Source organism: Lathamus discolor, chromosome 1 (assembly GCF_037157495.1).
Source record: "Lathamus discolor isolate bLatDis1 chromosome 1, bLatDis1.hap1, whole genome shotgun sequence".
NCBI classification, from domain to species: domain Eukaryota; kingdom Metazoa; phylum Chordata; class Aves; order Psittaciformes; family Psittacidae; genus Lathamus; species Lathamus discolor.
In genome coordinates, this window is record NC_088884.1 from 11033540 (window position 1) to 11056183 (window position 22644).

The window sequence follows — 22644 nt, forward strand, 5'->3', positions numbered from 1 at the left end:
ATTACTTAAGATGTCTCACCTTGAGATTTGCTTCTGTCAGAAATTAGATCACGAACTTCTATATCTTCAACAATATCCTTCCAAAACTGAAGAAAGAATTAGAAATACACTTGATTTCTAGGGAATTGTGTTTCTTTAGATATTATTTGATTTCTATTATGTTAAAATAGTGAAAAATATGAAAAGTATTGTCCTTTTAAGATTTTCCAGTGTCTTGATTCATCTAATAATAGCATTTTTCACTCATAGGATGATATGTGAGATGTTCAGTAGTTTACGTTAAGAAAATCTTCCCTTCAAGCACCAGAAGTACATATTCATGATCAACCAATGCTGCCACACAAGTACTTTGCTGAAGCACGTATTGAAACTCTACGGATACTTTTTAACAAACAATTAAGAATACAGCAACTTTAAGTGGGAAACAAAGTACAGTTTATCCTCCTTGGCCTCCTATTAACAATGAACTCCTACAGCAGAAGATAGTGACTCCTCTCAGTTTCAGCAGATCTTAAGACTCCTACTAGAAGTACAAGATATTTATATCTGGAGAGACTTTTTAATGCTTCTGCTATGTTTTCCACATCATCATAAATCAGAAAAGAGAGAAACAACAACTACCATCACCAAAGACCTTTATATACATACATAAGCAAAACAGTGCTTCAGTAGACTGGAATTCAAATTACTTTACAAATATACGACCTGATCTGTAAATGGCTGTTATGTTGCTAGGCCTCCTGAAATTCAAGAATTAATCGAGGGATTAAGGTTTCCAACAATAATAAAAATACACATTCTGGTGATATTAATATAAAATATATAATGATACATACATTCTAATGTACCAGAAATACAAACATTCTGTGATTAATACAATTTTTTACATTCCTTTGACTCACTAATGAAACAGAGCTCTTCTTTTGGCTATGATCACAGAATAAACCCACAAATCTGGATAAAAAGGGAAGGATGGGAAGTACCAGCAGCTGAACAGCAGGAGAAATTTTGCTATGCAAATGTAATTACTAAATTACAGCATTCCTACCAAGCTTGACACTACTATTTTCTTGAAAAATACAATACTACAGATTTTCTAAATTGGAAGGAAAAGATTTTTTATTTTCCACTGCAATGCTGCTAAATGACATCCAAATGCTGTTTAGTAAAGAAGATTACTTGCATGCAAAGGATTATTGCCTCATTTTAGCAAAGACAAGAAAAGCCAGATAAAAATTTAGCTTCTTACAGTTTGTGACAAATAGATTTGTCTAATTAATACTGAGGCTATCATCTACAGCCACAGAAGACCAAGGCTTGAAGGTAAAATCTGCAGAATGTACATTTTGCACTGTTTTTGCTTTTGGAGAGACTATTTAAGCAAGAGGCTTCAGTCATTATTTTAAAAAGCACACAGAAATACACTGTCTGAAAACATGCCAGTCAGTACACACTGTCCTAGGATGTTTCTTTTCAGAAAAAATACTGAACAGAGATACTGAAAGTCTTCAGCTTCAATCTGCATCTCTTTGGAAAAGGCTAAAGTCAGTCACAATACAATGCCAAAGCTACTTTCACACATTAAATGTTAAAACAGCATCACCATATTTTGCTAGATGAACTGTCCAATAATCCACTTCTTGCCACTTAAAACTTCAGTATATAGTCCAAAATGAAACTCTTAAAAACCTCTGGCAATATAAAGTCATAAAAAAGCAAATTTTTCTATCTGGAAAGCAGATAATCTTGGACATGTTCTCAAAGGGACAGAAAATGAGGATTTAAGTTTTTTGCAGATGAAGACACTACAGACACTGCTAAAGCCTCAAATTGCTAAGACTAAAGATGAAGACAGAGATAGTGTTGGAAAACTGTACATCTCACCTAAAAAATAATGACCGGATCTACATTAATTGCTTGAACAACTGAGAAAGTCTCCCTTTCCTAAAGAAGCAGTCTGACAAACAGTGCTAGCTGTCAACTCAGATGAGATGATCTTTGTCAAAAGAAATCAGAACATAGCTCCTTTGTGTTAAAGAGAGAGTTTACTTACATATAACTGTTACTTTCCAATTGTTTCATTACACAGTCATGCTGTGAGCAGAAGATGCTAACCACTCCAACTACAGAACTTTTGCCTCACTATTACTGTCCTGGGTTTAGCAGTAGCAGTCGTTTTTCTCCTTCTTAGTAGCTGTTGCAGTGCTGTGTTTTGACTTTCAGCTTGGGAACAGAGCTGATAACACAAATGTTTTTAGTTGTTGCTAAGTAATGTTTACCCTGCCTAAGGACTTTGTGAGTCTCATGCTCTGCCAGGGACCAGGGGAGGCCGGGAGAAAGCAGAGACAGGACACCTGACCCAACCTAGCCAAAGAGGTATTCCATACCACAGCACATCATGCCCAGGGAAGTAACTGGGAGTTACCCGGAAGGGCACGGGCTCTCTTCAGGGGGGTCGAACTCGTTCGGTGGTGGTATCGTATTCTCTTCTGGTTATTTTCTCTTATCAATATTATCATTGGCGGTAGCAGCAGTGATTTGTGCTAAACCTTAGTTACTGGGCTGTTCTTATCTCAATCCGTGGGAGTTACATTCTCTCAATTCTCCCCCCCATCCCTCTGGGAGTGGGGAGGTGGGGGGAAGGAAAGAAAGTGGGAGAAAAAGTGGGGGGAGTGAGTGGACGAGCTGTGTGGCTCAGTTTGAACTACAACAATTATCTAGAACATATGAACAAGCCCTGTTACCTACTTGGTGCACATCCCCTACAGCCTCAGTTCCTCTGAGCCTTAGAGATCTGTCTCTTAAAGCTCTAAGGAAGAAAACTTGCAGGACGGGACAAGAATATGCAGCCAGTGCAACTTCAAAATGAACAAGTCAAAAAATATGGGGTTTCTTCCTCTCTTAAGTGTTTATTTCTACATACAAAAGCACTGCAGTGGATAATGCTCACCAAGAACACTGCTCTACCTGAGAAGCGCCGCAGAGCCTGTTGCTTGCCCAAAACTGTAGCTTTGAATTCCCAAAGCCAGCATCTGTCATGGGTGTTTCTGCAAACATGAAATGCCAAACCAAGCTTCCTGTGAGCACTCTGCAGATTTCAAGTTTTCAAACACTCTGCAAAAGCTCCAGTGATATCACCAAAGAACTCAGAAATATTACTCAAAAGATACTATCACCAAAGAACTCAGAAATATCCTACATTCTCCATTCAACAAGCCAGTAACTTAAAACAGCTTATCAGTAAGAAATCCAAGTAACTAAGACAAGCTATTATATATGTGGCATTTATTGTACTTATTTTAGAGATGGGCTGCTAACTACAGAGAGGTCAGGATTTCCCAGGCCTTTGGGTACATGTATACCACTCCACTGAGCTCCAAAACCCCTTAAGATTTACCATGGATAGCTGAGCTCTTGGGCAAGGAAAGAAAAATGTGTCTCTAATTATTTACAATGTAGAACAACTTTCCATTTGATTCCAACAAGCTATCTTACAGAAGCCACCATTACATTGAAGAGCTGACTACCTTCCTCAGAAAACTTACTGTTCTTTTCAGGGAACGACAAACAGCTTGAAGCAATCTTCTTGTGCCCTGCATATACAATAATGGAAGGAATTTAGAAAGTGCTGTCAGCTGGTCAATGACAATCAAAGTCTTCATCAAATTATCAGGCATAAAACTGCATTGTCCAAGTATTTTAAAAATGCAGCATTCTTGAGAGACACTGTGACAAACACATTTCTGTTGACCCACATATAAACAATAATGCAGAGTCCACAGTGAATCTGAATTCTGCTTCTTTCACTCGAACAGAGGACTTTAAGAAACCCAAAGTGAATTCCAGGACAGTTAAAACTTTTTCACTAGAGAAGGAAAGTCCTTGATAAGACTTTCAGGAAGGTAAATTGTATTGATTGTACTTAACTGGAATGATGACACTTGTTAATTGTAAACCCCTTACAACATAGCAGGGAAAAAACTACCAACAAAAAAGAATCACACTTTCCTGTGAAAGTTATCCTCTGTGGTTCTGGTGAAATACAGATGTCTCCATGTCTCAGACAAATCTTCACACTGGAATCATGTGTTCTACCAGTAAATTATCAAAAACCCCACCCCATGCTTCCAAAGCGCTAGGATTACCTACAGTAATCTCCATCTTGTACTTCTGAATAAAGGTGCTTGGACATCTTAAGTTCAGAATGAGTCTGAAGACTACTCTTTTGCTTCACAAGGAAAGAATTGGCCTGAATCACCTTCTTTTTGCCTTTAAGCATTCCAGTTGATTGCTCTCAGCCCACTCAACATTTGTTTCCTTCCTAAGCAGGGCAGATCCCTGAAAAGGATGGGGTTGGGCAGAGAACTGCAAGGTGGAAAATAGAATTAAATAACCTCTGTACAATGTTTGTGACCTGTTACAAGTGATTCCCACGAGGTGAAACATGACAAAACTTTTGTTTGCCCAAAGGAAAGGCAAGAGTGGAAAAAGATGCGTTTAAGTCAAGCTTTCTAGATATTCCTCTGAAAAAATATCACAGAGAGAGAAAAAAAAAAAAGCCTGGCTTAGCATCACAAGCAGTTTCTTATTTCCTACTATAAACTATGGATAGATGCAATCTGATACTACAGGTCAACAGAAAAGAACAAGAAAACTTGAGAAAGTGAAGCTCTTATCAACAGTTATTCCTAGATACATATATTTAGATGTTAACACACTGCTAATAGGAATGTAAAGCTCGAAACTCAGAAGCAAGCAAACAATGCTTGACTATGCGATTTTCAGATGCTAAGAGAAAACGGACAAAGGTAAAGAACTTGATTCACATGCAAAATCTGATTACTGCAAGTAGTCAAGTTCTTTTGGAAAAAGATGCACAGGATTAGACAGAATTCACTGGAAATCAGGTTAAATAAAAACAACAGACATTTGAATCCACAAATCATATCGTATAGCAATGATCATGCCTATTTATTGTCCAAGAAAAACGTAAGAGCAACTGAAGTCAACTCAGCTTAACAGAACTCTGTGAGAGACAAGAAAGGTGATATTTGAAATGCATTTCAGCTATTTAAATGCATAAGGATCTCTCTCTACACACTATATGAAAAAAGATTCAAGAATAAATGCACAGTAAAGAAAATTATTATTAAGCTTTTACAAAGAAGAAAGAGTTGGACAACAAAATAAGAGCTTCACCAAAAAAAGCATTACGCAAAGCAATAAAGAAAGTACAAAAACGTCAATAGTACGGATTTTGGAATGCTAGAGCTAGAGGAGGCCTCAAAGTCCAAGAACATGAAATCCAATGGTTAAATTGAAGTAAACAGACATGAATGGTGCATGAAGAAATATAATGCAATTATTCATATACTACATCAGTATATGCATAAGTAGGCACCTGCTAGAGACATAGAAAAAATACCTGGAAAAACAGCCAAGTATCTGATGAGAAGCATGCTATATAAACAAGTCCCTCTTGAAAGACAAACTATATTCACAGGTGAACATGAGGAAATTCAATGCAAAATTAAGCAGTTAAAAATGCTTCCAGAACAGATGAGAAAACATCTGAGCAGGATGCCATCAGAGCTTAGGAATGGGGATGACAAAATGAGACACAAGATGACTAGCTAAATGCCAGTTGTTTGAATCCTTAAGTAAGGACATGCAGTCATTCCAACTAACTAGAGATTTAAGCTTATTGACAGCACGAGGAAAATTCAAGTGGAGAGAAAACCAATAAATTAACATTGCTATAAGGGCGACCAGCAGGTTCAACTGAAACAATATTCAAATTCTGCCAGTTAATGGAACAGATTCACTGACTAGTAAAGACATTTGATTCAGTTCAGACAGAAGTTTGTATAAAGTGAGAGCATATGTAGCATTCCAGATAAGATAATGTAAATCACAAATTATCCAAACTTTTTTTTATAATGAAGTAAGTATTGACGGGAGGGAATGTAAAATAAGGTAATTGATTCTGTCAAAATTTGGCATAAAGAAACACATTAGTTTTCATCTTCACCTTCCACTGGAACCGTAGTGATGCTTAAGGACACAAACAAATAGGCAAGCTCCTTTGCTTATGAATGTGACACTACCAAACTAGTAGACTATTCTGAAAAAATCATGATACTGCAGGTGTAAAGTAGAATAATTTTAAGTCAAAATTGGAGAACAGCAGAATATAAAATGGCGATGAAACAGTTGACTATTTATGATAAATTAATACACACAACTTAAGACTGAGTATCAAACAATGAACAGTTCTTGTGTAGATATTTAAGGGTGGGAGAAATACTAACAGTGCTGCTGTACCACTACTACTATGCAAAGATAGAGTAGAATGAAGGGAAAAAAAAGGAAAAAAACCCCAACATATGGCCATTTTCCTTTATTGAAAACTAATTAAAATTACTAAATTATTAAGAGACTAAAAATTACATCAAGCTTATTTTAAGCAAAGATTAAAAACTTCCACAGAACTTTTTCGTATAAGTACATAATTCTAAAATTACCCCCAACGTCTGAATAAAGACATTGAAATACAGAAACTAAATGGCTCTATTAAATCCAAAGTTCCAAGTTTATGTTTATACATTTCAATAGCAGGAGGAACAGCTTGGGAAAAAGTAAGAGTGGGTATATAGACAAAATGTCACATATTCTAAACATGTCTCCTATGTCACTGGTATTTGTTTCACTGCGTTTGAGAAGCTATTTTCAGCTAAGAAAGACTAGGAGTTCATATTTTTCTTTTTATTTTTTTTTCTGCATAAATCTGACTTACCAACTCTGAAACTGACATTCAATTGCCGAGAATCCAAGGATTCAGGATTCCTAATATTTCTCAGCCACCTCCTCAACCCCAAAATTCCAACACATAAAAAATCCACTGCGGTGTAACATTTAGAAATTCAACACAGTTTCTGTCAATTCAATTCTTATTAGTTTAGAATTCGTATGTTTAAGAGACTGCTCTCCCCACCCTACTTTCTATGATTCTCTAACATTTGTGTGTTCATGCCATCACTACACTCTATTCGTAATTCTGCATTTTTCCTCTCCCATTTTCAGCTTTACACAAGTTTCTGAACTGCTGCCATTAGAGTGGAGAAACAAACTGGACTGCTAACCTTACAAAAGTCAAGACACAAACAACTGGCAGCAAAATGGAAAAAGACCCAAACAAATGAAGAAGGATTTTTTGAAAAGATAATGTGAGTAGTGAGAGACACACATTCAATAGTCATTCTATTCATCTTAAAGCTGTAAAAGCAAATTTAAAAAAACCAAACAAAAACCACGTACACAATCGCTACCCTACCAAACAAATTCTCTCTCCTGTATCATGAAGCTCCCACAATGCTTCCCCTGATTTCTGTTTTGCCACAGCTGCAATACAAAATAAATTACTTCCAGTAGCAGGGTCAAACAAATGCTTGAAGTAAGACGCTCTGAAAAATCTGGATTCTTTGCATTAGAGATATTTTTAGATCTGGTGTTAGTTTCTGATATGCTTTCAGCAGTATTTCACTACAGAGTGGCGCTATACATGTTGTAATGTTTAAAATTAGATCTTGGAGAGCATCCAAGTTTCTTATTAGTAAACCTTATTGCAGTTACAGTGGTTCTACTTAACACTTCCTCAAAAACATCTATCAGAACCATCTGTTCTATCGCAATTACTTAAGTTTATATAATTACTGATCATGTAATAAATTAGAATTCTGTGTAATCTTAAATGTTTACAGATCTATACAAGGCACTTGTTGCTGCTCTAGATCAGAACAGTCTGTGACAGTTGAGGGTGAAGTCAACACAGCAGTGCTAAGTGCTTTAAAAAAAAACACAACCCAAAACAACAAACCAAAACACAACATACAGTACTTCTGGACATATTTTCAATGGAAAAAGAAAACAAAGATTACAAAGCATTATTTTTTACACTTCAGCACATCTGAATCACATTTTTAAGTTCATATACTAACAAATAAGTGACCTTACCTTTTTAACTTCACCTAGAAAATTTTGGTTACGGAATCTATTTCACTGATATTTCAGCAATACTTATCATTTAGCTGACACTACCATGGTCCAACTTGTCCCAAAATTGAATATACAGAAATAAAAGACAAATGGAAGAAACTCATAGCAAATATATCTGTATAATACTGGAAAGACATTTCAGTACATGAAACAATTAAGAAATTGAGCAGAAACCTGGTTATGAATTCATAAGGAGCTTGGCAGCTTATCCCTTCACATTTTTACTTAATAAAAAGCATAACAGATCAAAATTTATTTTATTCTTTCTCCTATTTTAGCCACATAAATCATCACCTGTAATTCAAGAAAATTGTGTATCAGAAAATATGCTGAAATGTCAGCTCCCCTTCAGCTATAATAAACTGCATGCTCTCCATCACCTCAAAGTGCTCACCTACAATAGACGCATTTATACAAAGAAACTTCAGTTATATTTTTACCTCATTTCATTACTTGTAGAGTAGATCATGCCCTCTAGTGGAAAGATAAAAAAGCCTTGTGCAAAAGTTGTTGAACTGAAATAAACTTTCAACATTGCTAGCTTCTCCATATTTGTCCTATGCTTCTTATGTAATGGGCCTAATTTTCATAATCCAGAATGTTTCTTCACTGATGAGGGCAGCAAACCAGCATTATTTTCTCTTGTTAAATATGTTGGCCAGCTCTCCTTTTCCTCACACATATTAGCTTTCTTATAAAAAGAAACATGGAACCTCTTTATTCATTCACCTACACTTATTTTTTCTTAATACATTTATTCCTGCTTATACAAATATTTTATGACAACTGTGATTTAGTCCCCTATTTAAATAAAAGGAATAAATGTTCAGAGCAATTCTAAGGAGATGTTACTGTATCTTACTGTTTTCTTTTTAAAGAATTTGCTGCCCACCATTTACAGTTCAAGATTATTTTAATAATTTTTAAATTACCTTAACAAAATCTCTATCAGTTTTCTCCTTCCATTCTTCTCCAAATACAGCAGAAAATGATCCTAAAGCTTTAAGCATAAAAAGCAGAATTCAGTAAAATAGTCAGCATTTGTTTTACTTTTTACTAATGCATAAACTAAATAAGATTCAACAACACTATAGACTCTTCCAGTGTTCCCTTTTCATAAAAAAAAAAAAAAAAATCCTACATAAACCAAATGAAATTTCTATAATTTAATTAACTCTCATGTCACCTTTACAGTTTAAATTGAGAATAAGTTGCTCATAAAGAATGGATTATTGTGACGTTTAAAACACACATGGAAAACTTTTTCATAGCTCTTTTACAGGAGATGAGTGCTCAGTTTTCAACCTCACGTCAACAACTGTTATCTATGCGCACTAAGCTGTAAAAAACCCTTTAGTTATTAAACAAATTCCCACTAATGTTCTCTAAAAAAAGTAACATTAACAGTGAGATTTTGACAGCTCTCAATCGAACGTCAATATTTAACCAGGAAACATAGTAGATGTTCTTGGGTGTTTGGTGAAGCCACTACTACAAATTTTCTAATCATCGCTCCTTGAAAGCAGCGAAGACTCAGTCAATCTGATTCAAAGATTGAGTGAATCCAAGAAAAAACCGGCTTGCAAACATTCTGTAACGAACTAATGACATGTTTAAGTTACACTCAAAACATTCTGGTTCATAATATTTTATTGTTCTGAGCAAAATGCTACAAGACTCAATCCCCAAACTGCATCAGCTTTGGACTCACAGAATCCAGAGGCTTATCCACTACTATATACCACCAAATAACAGGGGCTGCCCTATCACTTGCAATACAGCTATCATCTCAAACTTGAAGGAGGAAAAAAACCCAACAACTGTAGATATATTTTGCTTGTTACCTAGAAACACTACATTAAAAATACTAAGAATGATAAAACCTTAATTACAGATAAGCCAAATCTAAACCTCACATTAAATGCAGTTAATCAGCTAGCATTTATTTACACCCAAAATTATCATGACAGTATCTTCATACGATCTGATTTACAGATTTAATCTCCAAACCTGACAGCTTTACTTTCATTGTTTATAATATATAAAAGCATGTAAATAGTTCAAATTGAAGCTTCATGCTGCAAAAATAAGTAAACACACACACTTCCTTGTCTTTCCCCAGTTTGTCCCAATTAGTCCTCCTAATGCTGCTGGGACACTCCCTGGATTTATCCAGAAGAGGTAATTGGGCAAGCCAAAAAAAAAAAAAAAAAAACAAACAACAACAACAACAAAAAAAAAACCCAGAAAAAAACCCTAAGTTTTCCTCAGGGAATGAAAAGAGCATTACCTCGTTATTACTGCTGCCTTTACCTCAAATGTTTTTCAGTGTAAGAAATACTAATACAGACCAGCTATGGAAGAAGCCTGTGCTCAGAGTCTAAGTGAAGAACCTGAGACAACACTGCCTACCTGGAATCACTAACGTGCAGTACTAAGTTTCACTTTAGCTTTCTTTCAAATGTTTTTCTCTGAAAATTCTTGTGACTGGGATAGATGCAGACACTAAATGACCAAGATCTAACCATATCTAAAGGGCATGGGTACAAAACAAACACGTGAAAGAGAAGCTGGAGAACGCTAATGTGATACTGGGAGAAGGGACAAGCTACAAACCATTATGTAAAAAATGATTAAAAATCCCCACCAAACAGTATACAATGTCTAACACTGATTCTTCCCCAGAATTTTAAAACAGAGTCTCTGGAATACCATACTATGTTTGTGCTTACACATGCAAAGTAGCTTCATACTCAAACAGATACGATCATCTGTACAAGCTGACAAATATACTTCGCTGAAAAAGCTCATTTAAGTGATTTCTTATGGTGGCAGTTTCTGAAATTCAGGTTTTGTGGGGTTTTTAAATTAAAAAAATCAGTGCGTAAGGCCAGTAAACAGCTCCTCCTCACCAGCACGAGACAGGACCTATGGCTGTTATAATTTTATGATGGTTAACTTCTTTTCCCCTCTCCTCAACAGAGAGACAAACAAGCAATTAACAAGGAACAATCTGTCAGGGAGGTCACACTGAACACGTCAGAAGAATTTCTTTTACATACTGAAGTATTTTTATGGAATAGGCTCTTTTTAAAATTTTTGTAATTCTGAAGCTCAGATTTAAATTTGTATTGCTTGAGGTTTTTATTCTGAATTTCACTCCAGTTGAATGTCCAGTGAGTATCAGGGTGAAAAGCTTTGTGGGTCCTTGTTTTCAGACTGCCCTTTTTAATTTTCACATTTGTGACTGCTATGAGAAGAGAACTGTGAAAAGTAAGCATGGCCCTATGAATTCAGAAGAAAGCAGTAATACACTACAGGCAGATGGAAATCCAATGCTGTAAATTTGGGCATCTTGAACAATTCAACTCTATCACGGAAAACCTACTTGTAACACTTCACTGAACTATTCAACATCACCGTATTAAATTATCTAATGTACAAGGTATTTGTACTGTCTGATAAAAACTGTGGACAAGGCAAAAATTAAAACTAGATTTAAGTGTAATACAGAGCAATAAATTATAAACATTTTAATTATTAACGGTTGTGAAAGATGCTACAAGTATTGACTCTCTGATGCAAAAAAGCTGTTATATACTTACTGTCATCAAACACCCCAGCATTTGCAAGCAGTAAAGTGATGATCTTAGGGTCCTTTTCCAGCTGCATAACATGCTTGCTTTCATTTGAAAGAAGAGTACACACATTAATTGCAAAGTCCACTTCATTTGGTAGTCCAGATAACAGTGAAAGCACCAATTTATTATAGTCATTTGGTGAGTTTAAGTCCATAGACAGCCCATAGCTCTGACGAAGGTAATCTAAGTAAGAAAAAAAAAAGTAAAACGTTTTCACAGCTAAATTAATGTTCAGAGGATACATTAAGCAATACTATTTATGAATTAGAAGTAACTTTTAAAGGTTTATTAATAAGCTACTGTGGGGTTTTTACAAGGTTTTACAGTAGTCAGTTTATTTTTTTTTCCATTAGTCTTTGGCCAAAATGGTGAACACATTTCACTTAGCTGTGTGCCTTTCTAGTTGGGTATTAATTCCTTCATCACCTCCAGAATGCAATACTGCTGTATGTTCTACCAAAGAAAAGCTCTGAAGATGCAAACTTTAATTCAACCTGAATACAACTGTAATACACTTTGGAGTCACCTTCTATTCAACAGGTTACACATCCACTGCACAGAGTCCTGCTTCCGATTTGCTCATTGGTTCAAGACTGATACTTTGGTCTCTAAATTACTGTGGTTTTGATTCTGGCTCCTAACACATGTGCCTTTCTCTTCAGATTTTAAAGATTAAGTAATCACATGCTCAATTCAGGTACTGGCCTCTGTAGAGAAATGACTGATGTGACAGAAGAACAACCTGTGAATTTTCAAGGTATATTTTTTCTAGACAAGTAACTACTCAGCTCTGATAATTAGAAAGAAACATTTGTAAAGAGGAGAAGTACCTTATACATTTTCATATTTATTTTGTTGTGGTTCCAGAGGAAAAGGTCTTTGAGTGTATTATATGAATAACCTGAGTGACCTACAGATTTAATGGTTTCAATAATGTTATAAATTTAGCTACACACACTCTCTGTAGCCTGTCAAAATACATGCATACACACACACATATATATGGAAAAAATAGCACTTTTTTCCTCAAAAATTTACCTGACACACTGTGCTGCTGGTAGTTATAGGAAGTTGGAATTGCACCAATAGGAAGCTGTGGCTTTGGATTGCCTGGTTGTACCTCATCATCCTCCTCCCCAAAATGATGGACTTTTTCATACTTTTCTAGATAACTGGAATAAAAAAAAAGGATAAAAAAAAACCCTTTTGAATATATATTTTACAACTGAATCCTTCATCCCTCAAGATCTGAACAGCCAAAGGAAAATAAAAACCGTACAAACATGAAGATTTACTGGAAACAGTCCTCCAGAGTGGTATAAAACTTAGAACATGGGTCAGACTGACAACTAGGTGATACAGGAAATATAGGTATGTGGAATTAATGGTTTTAGATACTAAATTTCTTCACATTTTTCAACAACAATCACTAGCTAAACTGCAATCTGTTGAGCCATCTTCTGACTTAAGTCCATTTTTCCCAAATCATCTTCTGCTACCCAAGATAACTCCATAGGTGGAAACATCATAAAAATTACTCTGTTCAGGTTACCAATATACACACTGGGGTCAAGTCCAGAACTTGAATACTCATTTCTTTTTGCCTTACCCAAAGAGAAACAGTATACCAAATCCTAGCAACTACACAAAAGGAAGAGAAGTCAGGGATACTGAGGGCAGTAATTCAGGATCAGAAGTTCTGAGCCATGGCTGTAGTAATGACTACTCAACCCCTTAAGAAAAAATAAGCTGATATACTGTACACAGAATGGACTGCAAGTACAGAAGTGATATATACCAAAACATAGTTAGTAAACTATCTCAATTTAGCATTGAAACTGGCACCTTTCAGAACTCTCCACAATTTAATACATAAAGTCAACATAAAAGGCCCACTACTGTAGGCTTAACTTCGCACTGATACCCAGTTGCAAAACCCATTATGAAATTCTGTCAGATCGCAATATTTAAAACTTTTATCTTCCTCTTTGTATATAGTAAAAATACTTAATATATGAGGAAAAAAACCCAAGCTTTTGGTATATTTTCTTTGTTAGTAGACATTCAAGTCATTAAATTATAATTAATCAGAAAGATCTTAAGAAAACAGTGTTTTCATGGAACTCTGGAGAATACTTTAGATGCATTGAATTAATAGTTATTTCATGAAGTGAGGTATCAGTGACATAGCCATACCTTTAAACACATACCTTTACACACATTTTGGTTAAGAAAATAATGAAAAAAACCAAACACACCCCCCCCCCCCCCAGTATTAATAAAGCATATCACAGTGTACTGTATCACATGCAACTACAGTTCATGTCTAAATAGTGTTCAGGATATTCAAAGTACTGTATATGTTACTTGCATGTGAACAAGTGATACAGTCCCCTCCTTATTACATAGACTCTTGAGTGAGTTAAGAAGTCAGCAAAAATCTTCCCTGCATTATTGTTTGCTTTTAGGAATTTTTAACAGACTAAAAATTACATTTAAATATGATTGGCTTTTATCTTTAAACTTAAAGTCTTCATTTATACAAATTAGCTTCCAATTTAAAATCTGTAGAAAAGAAAAACCTGTAAAATTGTTTCAACTTTTTAAAACTCACAGCTTAACACTTTCCATCCATGTTTTTAGATCTAAATCCTACTTAGGATTGTAGAACCATAGAATAGTTAGCGTTGGAAAGGACCTCAAGATCATCTAGTTCCAACCCCCCTGCCACAGGCAGGGACACCTCACACTAAACCATCCTACCCAAGGCTTCGCACAACCTGGCCTTGAACACTGCCAGGGATGGAGCACTCACAACCTCCCTGGGCAACCCATTCCAGTGCCTCACCACCCTAGCTTTCTCTCTTCCACTACACTTTCTTTACCCTTTCATCCCACTTATTTCCTTTACCCAAAATTAGAACCAAATACAAGCTGTAGCTTCTATATGGCAAAAGGTGATTCTCAGCATATTAGCAAATACATTACTCCAAGGTGGGAAATGAAACAGTGCTCCTCCCTTATAAAGATTGTTTTTGTTTCGATTAAAACGGTCATTTAGAGAGTCTGGCCTAAGTATTTACATAACTGTTTTATTATCTTATTTCCTTCTTGCATTTTATCTGAGAAGCAATACCATGGCTTTCTTCTGCTTTAGTATCTGCTTTCAGCTATTCAAGCTTTAAAGAGAAAAATCACATTTCCTTCCAGTATCAATGAATTGTTAAGGACTCCACAAATGAACACTACATCACTGAATACGGCAATCACACACACAGAGAAAGATTACATGCGATGATTTCAAGTTTGCATATTACCATTTACTTGAGAACTTCTTAAAAACTGTAGGATAACTTACAAAACAAACACACACAAGTGGGGATTTTTTAATATATACGTGTGTGCTCACTAGAGAGCATGTTAGAGCTCAATATTAAATATAGTATGGGATTAAGCAATATAAAAGTAGTGGTGAAGAGAGGAATACACACACTGTGGAATATAACTGATAAAAAGATTTTGAAAAGCATGAAGCTACAGTAGCAGAACCAAACATTCAAGTGTACAGTCAAAAAAGAATGCCTGATGAATAATGCACCATGCAATCTTATGTGTCCCATGACTCCATTCTAAAGTGTATCTGTACTGGTTTCTCAAAATAGCTTTGGAGATACTCTAACACAGCTACAAAACCAGAGTTTCCTGGAATAAAACACTCATCAACAATTGTGAAAGCTAGAAACCCATGGTTTTAAATCACCTAGAAAGTATTTTATTCTTCTGGTGACAGTTATTTAAGGCTCATTGTTTTAAACTATACACGCCTACATACTTAGCAGCATCTCTTCTCTATTCTCACCATTCTGAACAGGAAAATTATCGTAGTGACTATGAACTGAAAAAAATACCAGTGGCTTATGTATTGTGCCAGGCTAAGTTCTCACCTGCATTCAGTAGTGATTAGGATTTTAAGATAAACTCAATAGTGGCTTCTAAAATCCTGAGAAAACACTCAGTCGTGAACTATTTGCAAGTCAAATAGTATGTAGGATCACAGTATTTCCAACTTACCCTGGTCCAAAATGACCCATAATAACAAATAAAATGGTTTTTGAGTTTTGCTCACTGCAAAAAAGCCTGGTCTTCTATCAGCCACCAGCATCTGTTTGTTGTCTTTCAAACAGTTAAGTAAGACGCTGAATCTGTGATCAACGTCATCATGGTTTGAATAAGTTTGTATTGTAACTGAGGTGACCAATGTTGAAAAGATGGTTTCACAAAACTACCAAGTGAAAAGGAAACTTAAAAATCTAGACTTGATCCTTCCTACACATGCACAAACACATGCTTTGCTTTGTTCTCCTATGAGATGACCAAAAGCTGTTGAAATTGAGGAAAAAACGTGTTGAAGAAGAAATTACATTCAGAAAGTCCTGAATTGTATTAATCAAATCTATGAGTAAGTCCAATCAATTTGAACAGAATCTATACAAAAGGGTGTTTATGATCAAGACCTAAAAGATCAGAGACAGCTTGACCTTCCCTCCATCCGACCACCCAGTCTCTCAAAGAGTTCATTTCACAAATGAAGAGGATTCTATGCCAGCTTTACACTGTTTTTCCAAACTGACTAGGGGTCAGATGAATATTGGAGCTGATGCAGGACAAACAGCAGGTGCACACAGCTGAGGACAGGAAGAAGATAATGTGCATGTACCATTTCTACACTGGCAGATGCTACATGCTGTAGCTTGTCTAAAGGGACTTCAGGAATGTCGTTACTAGATCTTATTTCCTCATATTTTTGCTGGTCTGAGTCAAAGCTCAAGCTTAGCATAAACCACTTTCATTACTGAATATAAGATTTCATAAGAATATTGAATAAGTAAAAATCCCTACATGGAAACATATCTACTACTCAAAATACCACTCGCAAATCTATTACCATCTTTTTTTGTACTTAGCCATTTTACCAAAAACAAATAGGTATTTAAGCATTAAAAATAAACACGAACCCTTATATATCATAAAATAATCCATGTTTTTCTGTACTTCAAAATACAAATACTGAACCTTATGCTTTTTATTAAAGCCAAGCCCAGGCAGAGCTGAACAATATGAATATTGTGCTCCTCTGTTAATACCTACTTTATTAAAATGTGTTAGAACAGCTCTGCCAAACACAAAAACTCTGACATTTCAAAATCTGCTTTTCTTCTTCCCCCTCCAAACCCAAACAATTACATTGTTTCCCACTTGGTGTGAGTATGAAATTTTAGGGAGCAGAAAATTTTTACGTATGAATTAAAAGACTACTGCAAACTGAAAGTAGTAATATTTTTTCAGTGTTGACAAATCTCACAAAGTTCTTACAAATGTCTTGTTGAAGATTCCATAGGAAACCAGGATTAATATCAATGAAGTGATGATCTAATTTTTCCCTATGCCAAAGCAAGTACCAGCTTCACTTTCTTAAATTCTTAGGTCTTTTTGTTGTTATTCAGTTTACCAAAATCCCACCTCTTCAATGAACACTCCCCTCTTTCCTATCTCACACCAAACTAATTAAGTTTGCTGAGGAGAAAAACACACGAACAAGACAAACCCTCAACAACCCCAAAGCATCAGTTAAAAAGGCTAAAAAAAACCCAAACCCAAAACACAACCCAGAAAGACAAACAGCAATAAAGAAAACCCCAAACCCACATTACACATAGAAATACTTTCCCCATCTCTAACGCATACACTTATTCCCTTTAAAGGTATTGCTAGATTAGAGGGAGATGTTTTACTGTTTCTGAATCCATCATATTTAACAGCTCTGTAGCACTGAATTTCAGCCATAACAACCAGACCATAATAGACTGCTGTAGTACGATTCCTTTACGCTATGTAAGTACCAGCTGTTTACAGACAGCTGTACAGACCTCAATCCTCCAAACCCTCCTTTTCTTTACAGCAGAGAGAATGCATGACCAGGAGTTTTAACGTAGAGAAGGAGCTTTGTAAATTAGCTTGTAAATGAGCTTTACTAGTCTTAGATTCTAATCTTACCAGTCTGGCATACAGCTACTATGCAAACAGCAGAATAGTTACTGTAAAGACAGGACTTTCTCTAAAGATACAAGAAATTTAATAATAAATGGAGCTTTTTACTGAAAAACAGTTGTGCAAAAGCTCAAATTATAATAACTTACAATAGGCTAATCTCATGCTTCAAAACAACTTACATCTGTAGCTATGGACTAGAAAAGTATACCTTGATCATGGAAAAAGGGTATTAGGAATTCATAATGTTTCCTTACTTCAGCAAGGTCACACACAGTATGCATCAACACTACAGGCCTCAGTCTCATTACAACACCAACTAATTTACAGCCACTCCTGCCTCCCAGCTTGGATCACACCAGACAAACAACCACCACCACCATACCAACCCAATCCCAAAATCCCCACAAAAAACCCTCTGAAACAAACCTAATAGCAACAAAACATCTCCAAAACCAGCACCACACACACACAACTGATGAACAGCTAGAACTGTGGTTTATGCAAAGTACTAAAAAATGGGAAAACACCTGGGAAACCAGACACATGAGAAGGTTGGCTATTTTTTGATGGGCAAGTGATTTCAATGCCTTCTGAAAACTCTTTCAGGATCCTTTGAGTTGGAAATCAAAAGACTGTATCCTTTTGAAAAGCTAATTCACATATTACACATCTTGTTCCTCTGACAGAACTTCAGTAAGTCATTTTGTTCCACTCAAGTCTGTGAGAAAGTAAGTTCTGTGAAGATGAATAATATTTTTGTCCACTAAAAGTACTTCTTTGGAAACAAACCAAGCTTTTATTCAGCCAAGTTACTTTCAGACTTGTTTTCAGATATTTGGGAGAAAATACTAATAAAAGCGAGTCTACACTAGGTACAGCTAGTGGCATATAGAATTTACTACCAACAATAGCCCTGAATGGGCTCGCAGTATGCCACAAACTATCAACTAGGGCCTCAGGAACATTTCTGGTACCTTTTAAATCTGCTTCTCAGAAAAAGGGAGAATTTGAATAATAATAATAAAAAAATCAAAACCAACCAAACAACAAAAAAACCCAGTAAAAAACATCTAGACTTTTAGACCACTATGGCGTCCCAGTGAAAATATAGAGTGTACCACAAACTCCCTTAGTATTTGTCAACTTATTTTACGTAAGTGTATAAAATATCAGGAGATTTTGGGGTATTTTTGCTCCCCATACCAGGACACAGTAAATTTGCCAAATATGTATTAAGCCAGTCCTGACAAAACAGTACAGACATCAATCATCAACTACCAATTCCTTATCTTTGTACCCAGCTGAAAAACAAGCGGGTCCCATTCTTACCAGAGGTCTCTACCTGATCTGTCTTGAAATAGTCTTTTTGGTGGCATTATTAGGAGGGGACTGACAACATGAAATGGCACTCATTCTGCTAGCCTGAACACCTTCTATTATGAGATGGACAGAGTCTTCCTGCTCATTCCCTTGCATCCCCTCCCCCTATCTGCAATCCTATTAACAACAACATCCTAGACAATCATGAGACAAAATCCTTACTGTAATAAGGATTTCACACTACTCCATCTTGCAGTTTGTGTCACCCTAAGTAAGAATCATCACATACCATCTCACTGCCCCTAATCCAACATGACTTTCGTCCTATCTGAAGGACTAAGGAATTCTTGGTGCCAATGCTATGCAAACTAGAAAATTTTCAGAACAGTAATCCATGCTTTGGTGAAACAATAAAGGTAACTAAAAAATACTGGAGGTAGCAAAAGAAAAAAAAAGATTAAAAATTACCTATTAGTGTAAGACTTTGAACTTAAAAAGGCTTCCAACAACACAGAATAGAAGCACAGAATGGTTTGGGTTGCAAGGGACCTTAAAGATCATCTAGTTCCAACCCCCCTGCCATGCACAGGGACACCTTCCATTAAAGCAGGTTGCTCCAAGCACTGTCCAACCTGGCCTTGAACACTGCCAGGGATGGGGCAGCCACAGCTACTCTGGGCAACATGTTCAGTGTCTCAGCACCCTCACAGTAAATAATTAATTCCTAATACGTAATCTAAATCTACCCTCTTGTCCTGTCACTACACACCCTTGTAAAAATTTCCTCCCTAATGCATGCAGTACTCATAAATGGCTTACGCAGTTGTACACCAAGCTCTTCACAACTCATGAACTGCTGCAAATCAAAAGCTGCAACCTTTTTAAAAAGACAAAACGTTTATCAGGCAATCCATTATAGTCCTATACCACTCATCTATGCATGCTACAGTCACCTGAATATCTGATCCACTCATGAAGCCTATAGTAGGCTGTATATTAATCACAGAGAAGGCTGTTTCTCAGCAGGGCCAAAGTTCTTACAACTTGATTCTCCACTCGACCATGGCTTGACTGGTGCCATACTCTGGAATGAAACTCCTGCTTTGGAACTTAAAGCTGCTGCTGCAGCGGCCCCAAGTAGTGCCTAACTCATTTACACATTTCACAGATGTTCATTTACAAAACCCTTGTCCCAAGGCTTATCCTACCTAGTTCCTGGAAATGCCAAACTTAATAACCTGCCTCAAGGCTCTGCTCTAACTTTTAGCATACACCAACAAGCTGCCTCAAACTTTATTTCACATCTGAGCGTTTTGCCAGTGTCATCAGCAATCTTTTCAGGGCTTTCTTCCTTGGCCCTGAGGGTACCATGAATTCTAATCCAACAGTTACATCCAATTATTGTCAGAACTGATGCTGGCAGCTGAATCCTTCTAAACAATGTTTGTGTTTTTTCCATCTTCACGTTGTCTAACACAGAAACTGAGTATCTCACATAATGCACCCAGTGAAACACTCCACATGTGATTCTCAGCAGTATTTGTTTGATTTCTGGCTTACTGCAACCACCTAGTAAGACAGGCTGACAAATCAAGACTCTCAATACTGTATTTGGCCAGCTTGTCAGATGAGTACCAAACTCCAACAGCTGTGCTTTTCAAACATCTGGCCGGTGCTTCACTGTGCGGTCACAGAACACTGTCCTGCTGCCTGGGCTGACCTCTTCTTGAATAAGTCCCTGTGTGGCCCTATCAGATCATATGCATCATACCAGAGGCTCCACCACTCCAGCCTACACCCTGACAACATTCTGTCACGCATTAGGAGGCTTGTGAGCTAACTCAGAAGACCCTGTGCAGATTAAACTTAGTCCAAGACCTTTATACAGATCCACATACAAACTACAATTGCATAAACTGGAATTTAAATGTGTTAACAACATTTTGTAACACAGGTTATGTGAGACTACATGACAGATGGTCAAATTTGTGGTTTGCTTGAAATTTAGTTTAAAAATTCTTAACCTACCAAGAAGCTTTTGCAAACAGAAGAAAACCAAATGCATGCCTTCGTGAAGTTCTAAATCTTTCATAAGGCAAGATATACAATTTAAGAAAACAAACACGCACAATATCAATTCTTAAGTCACTGAAAATACATTCTTATTATCTATGGGAACATCAACAGGAAAGAAACTAAGATACTATTTTATGCTTTCATACTATTAACGCTCCAATACAGAATGCAAATAATAGAAGCCATATGCCAGCCAACTAATGTGTATATGCTGGAGTGCAACTTCAAAAGACGGGTGGCTGCAGGACAACACCACAAGCTTCTGAAGGAACTGCACCACCAGGAACTCCAACAGATTCTGGATAAATACACTGCAAAATTGAGAACAGGAGAAGAAAACATATTTTGACAGTCTCTAGCTCAGAGACAAACTCTGTGTTGCTACAGAAAGATGGGGTGGGAGGAAAAAGTCCTAAAATAAAAGGCAAAAGTTTCCCTCTCTTTGAAGATTTGTTAGCCAAAATAGTAGCTGAAAGAAAATTTAATCCTCCTCCTACTTCTACCTTTAACTTCCCTCTAACCATTCTTAAATCCTGTGGCCAAACCTGGCAGAAGGACTATATGGAAAGGTCTTTCCCCAGCAAAACCAGTGAGCCCAGTTGACAAAGTCTTGACAGTTAAGCAACTAAATTCTGCTCTACTATGCTCTAACACCAAAATGTATTAACCCCTGTTCTTTTGAAATTAAGATTTTTCACTTACAGGCTTGTTTTCATTAATTTTTAAATTTAATTTAAACTGAATCCACTTGTGATCCACAGCTGCAGTACACGTTTATTTTCCAGAACTAACTCTTATGCTGCATTCTCACTGCTTGCCAAAAACAATTCAAACCCAGCATCATCTCTTACTGCTTCAGCAGCTGTTTCAGTAGATCTCATGGGCTTCACATCTAGGAATATCTGAGCTGTACAAGTATTAACAGTATTAATTCTCCAGTCTATATCTGGGAATTGACTTTTGAACAAAGGCAATTCCCAGATGTATTCATCTTACTAATATTATAGTCATTCTGTTGCCATCTAGGACGCCAGCTCAAGCCTGTTAAGTATCACTGCAGTCTGAGTTTAGCTCTTAAAACGTAACACCAGAATCCTCCAGATTTTTTGCTATCTCCGTAACATGCTCACATATTCTAGAAAAAACAGTTTCTCTATTCTGAGACGCAATCTACAATACCACTTAGGTTTCCCCACACTGCCTGAACATAAGAATATCTGAACCACAAAGACACACTAATACAAATGGTACCACATGTTGGGAATCACAGTGGGCATGTGCCCAAAGCAAGTCACAGTATCATACTATCACCCACAATGGTTTCAGACAGTCACCTAAATACCGGATGCCACCACTTTATAAGAGTGCCTACAACAATTATCAGTATTCCTGTATCCACCACAGACGTACTGTGATACAGTAATGATAACACTTTCAACTAGATACAGCTTCCTACATAGCATTAATTATACACAGAGTGTTGTAATACAGAGTCTGCACA

At 36.4% G+C, this 22644-nt stretch overlaps 1 protein-coding gene across 2 annotated transcripts in view; it reads right to left on the reverse strand.

Annotated features, from left to right (window-relative positions):
• Positions 1 to 22644, reverse strand: part of ARID2 (AT-rich interaction domain 2) — a 104074-nt gene that overhangs the window by 32003 nt on the left and 49427 nt on the right. For both annotated transcript variants that reach the window (XM_065690534.1, XM_065690453.1), the window contains 4 exons: positions 12735 to 12868; positions 11661 to 11879; positions 8988 to 9055; positions 20 to 86 (listed from right to left, as the gene is read on the reverse strand). In XM_065690534.1, the coding sequence (XP_065546606.1) occupies positions 20 to 86; positions 8988 to 9055; positions 11661 to 11879; positions 12735 to 12868 (488 nt within the window). The remainder of the gene's footprint in view (positions 1 to 19; positions 87 to 8987; positions 9056 to 11660; positions 11880 to 12734; positions 12869 to 22644) is intronic.